Source organism: Heterodontus francisci, chromosome 3, assembly GCF_036365525.1.
Source record: "Heterodontus francisci isolate sHetFra1 chromosome 3, sHetFra1.hap1, whole genome shotgun sequence".
Lineage (NCBI taxonomy): Eukaryota > Metazoa > Chordata > Chondrichthyes > Heterodontiformes > Heterodontidae > Heterodontus > Heterodontus francisci.
Genome location: NC_090373.1, coordinates 186231418 through 186245390, shown reverse-complemented (window position 1 = coordinate 186245390; position 13973 = coordinate 186231418). Strand labels below are relative to the sequence as shown.

Genomic DNA, 13973 nt, shown 5'->3' with positions numbered 1-13973 from the left:
TGCCTTCTTGAACCTCTGCAGTCCAGGTGGGGTAGGTACACCCACAGTGCTGTTAAAAAGAGAGTTCCAGGATTTTGACCCAGCGACACTGAAGGAATGGCGACTTAGTTCCAAAGTCAGGATGGTGTGCGACTTGGAGGGGAACTTGCAGGTGGTGGTGTTCCCATGCATTTGCTGCTCTTGTCCTTCCAGTTGGTAGAGGTCGCAGGTTTGGAAGGCACTGTCTAAGCAGCATTGATGCATTGCATCTTGTAGATGGTACACACTGCTGTCACTGCGCGTCGGTGGTGGAGGGAGTGAGTGAATGTTTGTAGATGGGGTGCTAATCAAGCGGGCTGCTTTGTCCCGGATGGTGTTGAGCTTCTTGAGTGTTGTTGGAGCTGCACTCATGCAGGCAAGTGGACAGCATTCCATCACACTCCTGATTTTGCCTTGTAGATGGTGGACAGGCTTTGGGGAGTCAGGAGGGAAGTTACTCGCTGCAGGATTCCTAGCGTCTGACCTGCTCTTGTAGCCACGGTATTTATATGGCTACTTCAGTTCAGTTTCTGGTCAATGTTAATCGTGGCAGATTCACCAATGGTAATGCCATTGAATGTCAAGGGGAGATGGTTAGATTCTCTTGTGGGAGATGGTCAATGCCTGGCACGAATGTTACTTGCCACTTATCAGCCCAAGCTTGGATAGTGTACAAGTTTTGATGCAGTTCTACATGGATTGCTTCAGTATCTGAAGAGTTACGTATGATGCTGAACATTGCACAGTGAACATCCCCACTTCTGACCTCATGATTGAAGGAAGGTCATTGATGAAGCAGCGGAAGATGGTTGGGCCTAGGACACTACCCTGAAGAACTCCTGCAGTGATGTGATGTCCTGGAGCTCAGATGATTGACCTCCAACAACCACAACCATCTTCCTTTGTGCTAGGTATGACTCCAACCAGCCGAGGGCCCACCCTCACCCCCCCCGCCCAATTCCCATTGACCTCAGTTTTGCTAGGGTTCCTTGATGCCATACTCAGTCAAATGCTGCCTTGATGTCAAGGGCAGTCACTCTCACCTCACCTCTTTTGGTGATGTTTGAACCAAGGCTGCAATGAGGTCAGGAGCTGAGTGGCCCTGGAGGAACCCAAACTGAGCGTCACTGAGCAGGTTATTGCTAAGCAAGTGCCGCTTGATGGCACTTTGATGACACCTTCCATCACTTCATTGATGATTGAGAGTAGGCTGATGGGGCGGTAATTGGCCAGGTTGGACTTGTCCTGCTTTTGGTGTGCAGGACGTACCTGGGCAATTTTCCACATTGCAGGGTAGATGCCAGTGTTGTAGCTGTACTGGAACAGCTTGGCTAGGGGCACAGCAAGTTCTGGAGCACAGGTTTTCAGTACTATTGCCAGAATATTGTCAGGGTCAACAGCCTTTGCAGTATCCAGTACCTTCAGTCATTTCTTGATATCACGCAGAGTGAATCGAATTGGCTGAAGTCTGGCATCTGTGATGCTGGGGACTTCAGGAGGAGGCAGAGATGGATCATCAACTCGGCATTTCTGGCTGAAGATTGTTGCAAATGCTTCAGCCTGATCTTTTGCACTGATGTGCTGGGCTCCCCAATCATTGAGGATGGGGATATATTTATGGAGCCACCTCCTCCAATTAGTTGTTTAATCGTCCACCACCGTTCACGGCTGGATGTGGCAGGACTGCAGAGCTCAGATCTGATCTGTTGGTTATGGGATCACTTAGCTCTGTCTATCACATGCTGCTTATGCAGTTTGGCACACAGAGAGCCCGGTGATGGGCTTCGCTCAGACTAAGTTGTAGTGGAGAAGATGGTATAGTAGAAAGTAATTTTTTTTTTTAAAATCCAGGTATAACTGTAGCAATGAATGAGCACCTGTTTTTGGGTGGTAAATCTGATTCTGCCATAATTTCAAACCCAAATTTCAGATCTGTTCTCCCAGTCTTTAACTGAATGATGAGGTACTGTTCCCCCAGGCAATGGCAGCTCACTTCACTTTTCACATCAGCGCCTAGCATATTGCAGATTTACAGCATCCAGTATTTTCCTTCTATACATTTTAATGGCAGTTACTTATCTGAATGCACAAGCAGCAATTTGCAACATCTTCCTTGAAAATATCATTTATACAATAGACTGGACGACGAAGAAAATTCACTGCTAAACGTCTGCACTGCCTTTGTAACAACATTTTGTACATTTAGATAGAAACTGAATTAATCAGATTCAAAGATGGAAAAATCTAACATATATAGTCATAGCTCAAGGTCACAAGATATTTAGTAAGTAGGAAGGCATTCAGCCCATTTTAATTCATCTCTCTAGAACAACCCTACACTCCCCACTACCTCATTAAATATTGAGAGCACCTTATGTACAGCTCAATTCTTCTAATTACTTCTATATCTTTTCAATATTCTTGCCAAGAATACAAGAATTCTAGAACGTCTTTCAAAGTAGCTTCAATGTATATTACATAGCTAACTAAAATAATTCTTTGAGATGCCACGTGTATGTAGTGTAGAAGTTGCACTTATATAGCTCCTTCTCAGACATCTGAAAGCACTTGACATACTCTTCCTTTAAAGTGCAGAGACTTGTGAAAGTAGCCATTTTTTATGCACATGATCCTACAAAGAGCAATGCCTCTTTGGTGACACAGGCAAGGTAGACGACTGGAGAAATCCCTGCTGTTCAAACCATGATGTGGTACCTCAAACAGTCATCTGAGATTGCCTCTTGCATTGTCTTATCCAACGCATGATTTGAAAGCACAACTCTGACAATATTCCCTCAGTATTGCACTCTAAGCTTGGGGTATGGTTAAGGAGGAGTTGAGGAGGTAGGAATGTGGGATCAAGGAGGGTCACCAACAAGGAGGGGGTGGGGAAGGAGTCAAGAAAGGATAGTACAAACAAAAATCTCTTCATTGTATGCTGTGGCTCTGTTGGCAGCACTCTCACGAGTCACAAGGTTGTCAGTTCAAGTTCCATTTCAGCAACTTGTGCACAAAATCAAGGCCAACACTTCAGTGCAGTGCTGCAGTCAGTGGTGCCACCTTTTTGGCGGAGATGCTAAACTGCAGCTGTCTGCCCTCTCAGGTGGATGTAAAAATCCCATGGAAATATTTTGCAGAAAAGCAGGGGAACTCCTCAGCATTCTGGCTGATATTTATTTGTCAAATGATCACAAAAACACAGATTATCACATTGTTGTTTATGGGATTTTGCCGTGTGCAAATTAGCTGCCATCTTTCCTACATTACAACAATGACTGCACTTCAAAAAATACTTCATTGGCTGTAAAGCACTTTGAGGTTGTGAAAGGCACTATATAAATGCAAGCCTTTCTTTTTCAAAAGGTTGTAGATGAGAGGACAATTGGAGCTTTCAAGACAGATCAATAAATGGTAAGGGTATCCAACAATAAAATGCATGCACAAAAAGATCTAGTAGGAATAAGGAGGCCACAAAAAAAAAAAAGAGTCCAAATCTAGTAGAGCAGCAAAACAATCTCAGGGTGCAGATACATAAAAATCACCAAAAAGTAGCGACACAGGTTGCTAAGGTTATTAAAATAAAGCACTAGAGGTAATTTCTAGAAGAATAGAATTGAAAAGCAGAGGTGATGTTAAACATACAGAACCTTCGTGAGGCCACACTTGAGAATAGTGCACAGATCTGATCTCCATAAGATATAGAAGCAAAAGAGAAAATGTAAAAAGATTTACAAGGATGATACTAAACCAAGAGGTTATAGCTACCAGGGAAGACTGAGCAGACAAGGGCACTTTTACTTCCAGAAAAGATTGAGGCGCGATCTAAGTGGTTAAGAATATGAAAGGGTTTAATAGGGTAATAAATGCTTCCACTACAGATAAGACCAAAACAAAGGCCATAAATAAAAAAGATAGTCACTAATAAATTAATAATAAATATATGGATTTCAGTAAGGCATTTGATAAGGTTCCCCACGGTAGGCTATTGCAGAAAAAACGGAAGTATGGGATTGAAGGTGATTTAGTGCTTTGGATCAGAAATTGGCTAGCTGAAAGAAGACAGAGGGTGGTGGTTGATGGCAAATGTTCATCCTGGAGTTTAGTTACTAGTGGTGTACCGCAAGGATCTGTTTTGGGGCCACTGCTGTTGGCCATTTTTATAAATGACCTGGAAGAGGGTGTAGAAGGGTGGGTTAGTAAATTTGCGGATGACACGAAGGTCGGTGGAGTTGTGGATAGTGCCGAAGGATGTTATAGGGTACAGAGGGACATAGATAGGCTGCAGAGCTGGGCTGAGAGATGGCAAATGGAGTTTAATGCAGAAAAGTGTGAGGTGATTCACTTTGGAAGGAGTAACAGGAATGCAGAGTACTAGGAAGATTCTTGGTAGTGTAGATGAGCAGAGAGATCTTGGTGTCCAAGTACATAAATCCCTGAAAGTTGCCACCCAGGTTAATAGGGCTGTTAAGAAGGCATATGGTGTGTTAGCTTTTATTAGTAGGGGGATCGAGTTTCGGAGCCACGAGGCTATGCTGCAGCTGTACAAATCTCTGGTGAGACCGCACCTGGAGTATTGCGTGCAGTTCTGGTCACCGCATTATAGGAAGGATGTGGAAGCTTTGGAAAGGGTGCAGAGATTTACTAGGATGTTGCCTGGTATGGAGGGAAGGTCTTACGAGGAAAGGCTGAGGGACTTGAGGTCGTTTTCGTTAAAGAGAAGGTGGAGGAGGGGTGACTTAATAGAGACATATAAGATAATCAGAGGGTTAGATAGGGTGGATAGTGAGTCTTTTTCCTCAGATGGTGATGGCAAACACGAGGGGACATAGCTTTAAGTTGAGGGGAGATAGATATAGGACAGATGTCAGAGGTAGTTTCTTTACTCAGAGAGTAGTAGGGGGCGTGGAACGCCCTGCCTGCAACAGTAGTAGACTCGCCAACTTTAAGGACATTTAAGTGGTCATTGGATAGACATATGGATGAAAATGGAATAGTGTAGGTCAGATGGTTTCACAGGTCAGCGCAACATCGAGGGCTGAAGGGCCTGTACTACGCTGTAATGTTCTATGTTCTATAAATCCAATAGGCAATTCAAGAAACCACCACAATACAAAAGCAAAATACTGTAGGTTCCAGAAATCAGAAAACACTATATATGCTGCCAGACCAGAGTATTCAGAGAGAGCAATGGAGTTAATGTTTCAGATAGAGTCAGTTATACAGCACAGAAACAGGCCCTTCAGTCCATCGTGGCTGTGCGAGCCATCAAGCACCTATCTATTCTAATCCCAATTTCGATCACTTGGCCCGTAGCCTTGTACACTATGGCATTTCAAGTGCTCATCTAAATACTTAAAATGTTGAGGCTTCCCGCCTCTACCACCTCTTCAGGCAGTGCATTCCAGATTCCAACTACCCTCTGGGTGAAAAAAAATTTCTTCAAATTCCCTCTAAACCTCCTGCCCCTTACCTTATATCCATCTCCCCTGGTTATTGACACCTCTGCTAAGAGAAAAAAAGTTTCTCCCTATCTACGCCCCTCAATTTTGCATACTTCAATCAGGTCCCCCCTCAGCCTTCTCTGCTCTAAGGAAAATAACCCTAGCCTATCCAGTCTCTCTTCATAGATGAAATGCTCCAACCCAGGCAACATCCTGCTGAATCTCCTCTGCACCCTTTCCAGTGCAATCACATCCTTCCTATAGTGTGGTGCCCAGAACTGTACTCAGTACTCCAGCTGTGGCCTAACTAGCATTTTACACAGCTCCATCATAACCTCCCTGCTCTTGCCTTTATTAGCTGAGGCATAGAATACAAGTATCCCATTTGCCTTCCTAACCACCTTAACTACCTGTACAGCTGCCTTCACTGATCTATGGACAAGTACACCAACGTCCTTCTGTACTTCCTAGAGTCCTACCATCCATTGTATATTCCCTTGCCTTGTTAGTCCTCCCAAAATGCATCCCCTCACACTTCTCAGGATTAAATTCCATTTGCCACTGCTCCGCCCATCTTACCACCAATCTATGTCATCCTGTAATCGAAGGCTTTCCTCCTCACTATTTACGACACCAATTTTCATGTCATCTGCCAACTTACTGATCATACCTCCAATATTCATTAATGTACACTACAAACAGCAAGGGTACCAGCACCAATCCCTGCAGTACACCACTGGTCACAGGCTTCCAATTGCAAAAACAACCCTCGACCATCACCCGCTGCCTCTGCCAGTAAGCCAATTTTGGATCCAAATTGCCCTGGATCCCATGGGCTCTCTCCTTTTTAACCAATTTCCCATGCAGGACCTTATCAAAAGCCTTATGGAAGTCCATGTAGACTACATTAACTGCTTTACCCTCATCTACACATCTAGCCACCTCCTTGAAAAATTCAATCAAGTTTGTTAGACACGATCTCACCTTGACAAAGCCATGCTAACTATCCTTGATTAATTTCTGCCTCTCCAAGTGGAGATTAATCCTGTCCCTCAGAACTTTTTCCAATATTTTCCCTACCACTAATGTTAGACACACTGGCCTGTAACTACCTGGTTTATCCCTACTACCCTTCTTGAACAATGGTACCACATTCGCTGTTCTCCAATCCTCTGGCACCTCTCCTGTGACCAGAGGGGATTTGAAAATTTGTGTCAGAGCCCCTGCTATCTCCTCCTTTCCCTCACATAGCAGCCTGGGATACATCCCATCTGGGCCTGCGGATTAATCCACTTTTAAGCCCGCTAAAATCACTAATACCTCCTCCCTTTCAACGCTAATTTGTTCAAGTATATCTCAATCCCCCTCTGTGATCTATACACCTACATCATCCTTCTCCATAGTGAACACAAATGAAAAGTAATCATTTAAAACCTCACCTACATCCTCTGGCTCCACACACACACTGCCACTTTGGTCCCTACTCTTTCCCAGGTTATCCTCTTGCCCTTAATATACATATAAAACACCTTGGGATCTTCCTTTACCTCACCAGTCAGTGCTTTTTCCATGCCCCCTCTTCACTTTCCTAATTTTTTTTTTCTTTTTTTTTAAGTATCTCCCCCCACCCCTCACTTACATTTTCTGCACTTCTCTCGGCCCTCTGCTGTTTTCAGCCTCTGAATCTGCCACAAGCCTCCTTTTTTCCCCTTATCCAATCCTCTATCTCTTGACATCCAGGGTACCCTGGATTTGTTGGTCCTACCCTTCACCTTTATGGGAACATGTTGGCCTTGAACTCTCACTATTTCCTTTATGAATGACTCCCACTGGTCTGATGTAGACTTTCCTATAAGTAGCTGCCCCCAGTCCACTTTGGCCAGATCCTGTTTTATCATATTGAAATCGGCCTTCCTCCAATTCAGTACCTTTATTTCTGGACCACCTTTGTCCTTTTCCATAACTACCTTAAATCTTACAGTTAAGGTCACTAGCCCTGAAATGCTCCCCCACTGACACTTCTACCACTTGTCCTGCTTCATCCCCTAAGATTAGGTCCAGTACCGCCCCTTGTCTTGTGGGACTTACTACATACGGGCTCAAAAAGCTCTCCTGGGTGCACTTTAAGAATTCCACCCCCTTTTAAAGATTATTATTAACAATTAAAGATCTGTGACCTTTCATCAGAACTGCCTGAAACATTAACTTTTCTTCTTTCCACAGATGCTGCCAGACCTGCTAAGTATTTCCAAGAAATTCAAGAAAACCAGTTTGTCCAAAGAGTGGAAATCAAAGACTAATTGAGACAAATAGCATAAATACATTTCAGGAAAAGCTAGATATGTACACAAGAAAGGAATAGGAGGACATAATGATAGCTAGTTTAAAAACTGTGGCAGGGAGGGACTCCTGTGGACTGACTCCTGTGGACTGATTGGGCCAAATGGTCTGCTCCGCTGCTGGAAAATCTCTGGAACAGAACTAAGGCAGGTAAATGTAGTTGAGGTGTATAAAAGCAAAATACTGCAGATGCTGAAAATCTGAAATAAAGACACAAAAAAAAGTGTTGGAAATGCTCAGCAGGTGCCAATCAGCCAGGATCCAACAGGATGGAGGAACAGGCTGAAGGGGCTTGTGTGTTCCTATAGAACTGAAGCCACAATCTTACCAGAGCCAAGGTGTTGAGAGAAATACTAACCAAACCAAGCTGATGCACATTCCCTGTACACAATAAATGGCAGCTTCTGACAAGTGCAGCCATTGCTCCCCATCCAATACCCACCATACTTCTTACCCTGACCCTGCACTGGGGACACCGAGTGAGGGTGCAGCCTCATTTCACTGTGCAATGCCCTGTTATGACCCTCCCCTGGGGACACAGTGAGCGAGGGTGCAGTGTAATCCCCCTGTGCAATGTCCTGGGGGTACAGTGAAGGTGCAGTGTGATTTCCCTGTGCAATTCTCTGCCCTAACCCTTCCCTGGGGACACAGCGAGTGGGGGTTTGTAGCCTGATTTCCCTGGTTACCTGATGAAGGTGGTCTTGCCGGTGGAGTACTGCCCGACCAGCAGCAGCATGGGCTTGTTGTCGAAATCCGCATCCTCCAGAGAGGGCGAGTGGAACTCGTGGAAGCGATAATATTCCTCCAAGGGAAGCAGCTTGGTCTTGTAGAGTTTCTTCAGGCCGTCCGTCACCGTCTGAAACACCTCGGGATCCTTCTTGCCCCGGTCTTCCCTCCCCAGCCAGCTGAACATGCTGAGGGATTGTCTCCGCGAATTAATCAACAGAGAAGGCTGACAAAAAGAAATTGTCTGGACGATTTAGAAAATCTGCATTAAAAAGTTAACCTTTTTATACTTTATTCGATTTAACTCTTGCCACTTTCCGAGAGGATTTAAAACGCAAGCAACAAAGCTCCACAACTCCCTTCGCCGCTCGGCTTTAAGGAGCCGAGCCTGCAAACAGGCCCCGCCCCCTCAATTCGTCATTTCCGGTAACGCTGTCCAACTGCCACCTTGTGTCGCGCGCAGCGGTAGCAGAGCGAGATCAGCTAATGCTCGAGAGCGCGGAGACAGTTAACTAACCGAGTCAACCTGGTCAACCAACCCACTCAACCCAGTTAACCCACCGAGTCAACCTGCTCAACCAACCCGCTCAACCCAGTTAACCCACCGAGTCAACCTGCTCAACCAACCCGCTCAACCCAGTTAACCCACCGAGTCAACCTGCTCAACCAACCCACTCAACCCAGTTAACCCACCGAGTCAACCTGCTCAACCAACCCGCTCAACCCAGTTAACCAACCGAGTCAACCAACCCACTCAACCCAGTTAACCAACCGAGTCAACCTGCTCAACCAACCCGCCCAACCCAGTTAACCCACCGAGTCAACCAACCCACTCAACCCAGTTAACCAACCGAGTCAACCTGCTCAACCAACCCGCTCAACCCAGTTAACCCACCAAGTCAACCTGGTCAACCAACCCACTCAACCCAGTTAACCAACCGAGTCAACCTGCTCAACCAACCCAGTTAACCCACCGAGTCAACCTGCTCAACCAACCCACTCAACCCAGTTAACCAACTGAGTCAACCTGCTCAACCAACCCAGTTAACCCACCGAGTCAACCTGCTCAACCAACCCGCTCAACCCAGTTAACTAACCGAGTCAACCTGCTCAACTGAGTCAGCCAGCCGAATCAACCCAGTAAACCCACCAAGTCAACCTGCTCAACCAACTCACTCAACCCTGGTAACTAACCGAGTCAACCTGCTCAACCAACTCACTCAACCCAGTTAACCAACCGAGTCAACCCGCTCAACCCAGTTAACCAACCGAGTCAACCTGCTCAACCAACCCAGTTAACCAACCGAGTCAACCTGCTCAACCAACCCAGTTAACCAACCGAGTCAACCTGCTCAACCAACCCACTCAACCCAGTTAACCAACCGAGTCAACCTGCTCAACCAACCCGCTCAACCCAGTTAACCCACCGAGTCAACCTGCTCAACCAACCCGCTCAACCCAGTTAACCAACCGAGTCAACCTGCTCAACCAACCCAGTTAACCCACCGAGTCAACCTGCTCAACCAACCCGCTCAACCCAGTTAACTAACCGAGTCAACCTGCTCAACTGAGTCAGCCAGCCGAATCAACCCAGTAAACCCACCAAGTCAACCTGCTCAACCAACTCACTCAACCCTGTTAACTAACCGAGTCAACCTGCTCAACCAACCCACTCAACCCAGTTAACTAACCGAGTCAACCTGCTCAACTGAGTCAGCCAGCCGAATCAACCCAGTAAACCCACCAAGTCAACCTGCTCAACCAACTCACTCAACCCTGTTAACTAACCGAGTCAACCTGCTCAACCAACCCACTCAACCCAGTTAACTAACCGAATCAACCTGCTCAACCCAGTTAGCTAACTGAGTCAATATATAAAAGCAAAATACTGCGGATGCTGGAAATCTGAAATAAAAACAAGAAATGCTGGAACCACTCAGCAGGTCTGGCAGCATCTGGAAAGAGAAGCAGAGTTAACGTTTTGGGTCAGTGACCCTTCGTCGGAACTGACAAATATTAGAAATGTCACAGGTTATAAGCAAGTGAGGTGGGGGTGGGGCAAGAGATAACAAAGGAGAAAGTGTAGATTGGACAAGGCCACATAGCTGACCAAAAGGTCATGGAGCAAAGGCAAACAATGTGTTAATAGTGTGTTGAAAGACAAAACATTAGTACAGATAAGGTATTAACGGACTGAAGATTGAACAGCAGCAAGTGCAAACATGAAAAAAAACAGTGGGTAAGCAAACTGAACAAACTAAGATGAAATGAAATAAATGCACAAAAAAAAGAAAGATTGTAAAAAATGTAAAAAAGAAAAAAATAACTAAAAATAAAAGTAAAATGGGGGCTGTCATGCTCTGAAATTATTGAACTCAATGTTCAGTCCGGCAGGCTGTATTGTGCCTAATCGGTAGATGAGATGCTGTTCCTCGAGCTTGCGTTGATGTTCACTGGAACACTGCAGCAATCCCAGGACAGAGATGAGGTGTGAGCATGAGAGCAGGGGGGAGTGTTGAAATGGCAAGCAACCGGAAGCTCAGGGTCCTGCTTGCGGACTGAGCGGAGGTGTTCCGCAAAGCGGTCACCCAGTCTGCTTTTGGTCTCCCCAATGTAGAGGAGACCACATTGTGAGCAGCGAATACAGTATACTACATTGAAAGAAGTACAAGTAAATCACTGCTTCACCTGAAAGGAGTGTTTGGGGCCTGGGATAGTGAGGAGAGAGGAGGTAAATGAGCAGGTATTCCACCTCCTGCGATTGCAGGGGAAGGTGTCATGGGATGGGGATGAGGTGGTGGGGGTAATGGAGGAGTGGACCAGGGTGTCGCTAACTGAGTCAACCTGCTCAACCGAGTCAGCCAGCCGAATCAACCCACTCAACCCAATTAACTAACCGAGTAAACCCGCTCAATCCAGTTAATAACCTACTGAATCAACCCAGTTAACTAACAGAGTCAACCTGCTCAGCCCAGTTAATAACAGACTGAGTCAACCCAGTTAATAGCCGAGGCAACAAACTGAGTTAACCCACTCAACCGAGTCAACCAACAAAATCAACCTGCTCAATGGAGTCAACTACCTCAACCCAGTTTACCATCCAAGACAACCAACCAAGTCAACCCACTTAACCAAGTCAACCAACCGAGTCAACCCATTCAACCAAGTTAACCAACCAAGTTAACCTACTTAACCAATTTAACTGACCAAGTCAAACAAGTTAACCAAGTCAATCCACTCAACTGAGTTAATCCAGTCAACTGAGTTAACCAACTGAGTTAACCCACTCAACTGAGTTACTCTACTGAGTTAAACCAACCAAGTCAACCCACTCAACTGAGTCAAACCACTCATAAGAACATAAGAAATAGGAGCAGGAGTAGGCTATTCAACCCTTCGAGCCCTCCGTCATTCAATGAGATCATGGCTGATCTTCTACTTCAACACCATTTTCCTGCACTATCCCCATAACCCTTGATGTTTTTAAATATGTCAAAATCTATCTATCTCAGTCTTGAACATACTCAACGACTGAGCTTCCATCGACCTCTGGGGCAGAAAATTCCAAAGATTCACCACAGTGAAGAGATTCCTCCTCATCTCAGTCCTAAGTGGCCTTCCCCTTATTCTAGGACTATGGTTCTAGACTCCCCAGCTAGGGGAAACATCCTTCCTGCATCAATCCTGTCAAGCCCTGTAAGAATTTTGTATGTTTGAATGAGATCAAAGAACAAAGAACAAAGAAAATTACAGCATAGGAACAGGCCCTTCGGCCCTCCAAGCCTGCGCCGATCCAGATGCATCTACTATCTCCACAGCCACCTCTTTCAACACTCTGGGATATAGATCATCAGGTCCAGGGGATTTATCTACCTTAAGTCTCATTAATTTCTCTAGTACTTTTTTTTTACTAATATTAATATGTTGCAGTTCCTCGTTGACACAAGTCCCTTGATTCTCCATTAGTTCTGGGAGGTTTTTAGTATTTTCCTCCGTGAAGACAGACACAAAGTATTTGTTTAGTTTCTCTGTCATTTCCTTATTCCCCACTATAGATTCTCCTGACTCTGCTTGTAATGGACCCAAATTTGTCTTTGCTAATCTTTTACATACTTATAGAAATTTTTAGTCTGTTTTTATGTTTCACGCGATATTACTGACATATTGTATTTTCTTTTTCTTAATCTTTTTCTTGGTCCTCCTTGGCAGAATTCTTAAATTCTCCCAATCTTCAGGCTTACCTTTTTGGCACATTTATACACCTTTTCCTTTGTTCTAATACAATCCTTGATTTCTTTTGTTAGTTACAGTTGGAACACTTTGCTGAATGTATTTTTATTATTAAATATGTATTAGTTCTTAAAATGTTAGCCGTTCCCTGTCTACTGTCATACCTTTTAATGTAGTTTCCCAATCCACCATAGCCACTTTGCCCCGCATACCTTCATAGATTGCTTTGCTTAGATTTAAGACCCTAGTTCTGATTGAACTACATCACTTTCAAACTTAGTGTAAAATTCTATTATATTATGGTCACTCTTTCCTCAAGGCTCCTTTACAACAAGATTATTAATTAGCCTTTTTTCATTGCACAATACTAGATCTAAAATAGCCCGTTACCTAGTTGGTACCTGTGGAACACCACTGGTCACACGTCTCGCATACATTCCAAGAATTCGTCCTCCACAACATTAGTACTAATAAGTTCTCTTTTCACAGATGCTGCCAGACCTGCTGAGTGGTTCCAGCATTTCTTGTTTTTATTTTAGTACTAATAAGTTTGCCCAGTTTATATGTAGATTGAAATCCCCCATGATTACTGTATTACACTTGTTACAAGTACCTCTAATTTCCTGATTTATACTGTGATTTACATTACCACTGCTGTTTGGTGGCCTATAAACAACTCCGACCAAAGTCTTCTGCCCCTTGCTCTTTCTTAGTTCCACCCAAACTGATTCTATGTCTTGATTTTTACAACTAAGGTCATCTCTCATTACATTAATGCCCTCTTTAATTAACAGAGCTACCCCACCACCTTTTCCCACCTTCCTGTCCTTCCTGAATGTCATGTACCCTTGGATGTTCAGGTCCCAGCTTTGGTTTTCTTGTAGCCATGTCTCGGTAATGGTTATCAGGTCATACATATGAATTTCTATTTGAACTGACAATTCAACTGTTTTATTGCAAATGCTGCAGGCATTCAGACACAGCCCATAGTTCATTTTTTTTACCGTTTTTGTAAACTCTGGCCCTATCTGTTGGCACACACTTAAGTTTGCAAGTTGACCAAGTCAACCTACTCAATCAAGTTAACCAATCGAATCAACCTACTCAACAAAGTTAACCAACTCAACCAAGTCAACGTTCAGAGAGACAAAAAACTATCAATATCTTAGTTTGGGCATTGCATAAGGTGAGCCAATAACTGGCTGTCATTACTTTCCT

At 44.5% G+C, this 13973-nt stretch overlaps 1 protein-coding gene across 1 annotated transcript in view; it reads right to left on the bottom strand.

Moving 5' to 3' along the window:
- LOC137365059 (EH domain-containing protein 3) overlaps positions 1-8922 on the bottom strand; it is a 160171-nt gene extending 151249 nt beyond the window's left edge. The window contains exon 1 of the mRNA XM_068027898.1: positions 8486-8922. Coding sequence (XP_067883999.1) covers positions 8486-8712 — 227 coding nt within the window. The 5' untranslated portion in view covers positions 8713-8922. The remainder of the gene's footprint in view (positions 1-8485) is intronic.
- Between the last annotated feature and the right edge of the window lie 5051 nt (positions 8923-13973).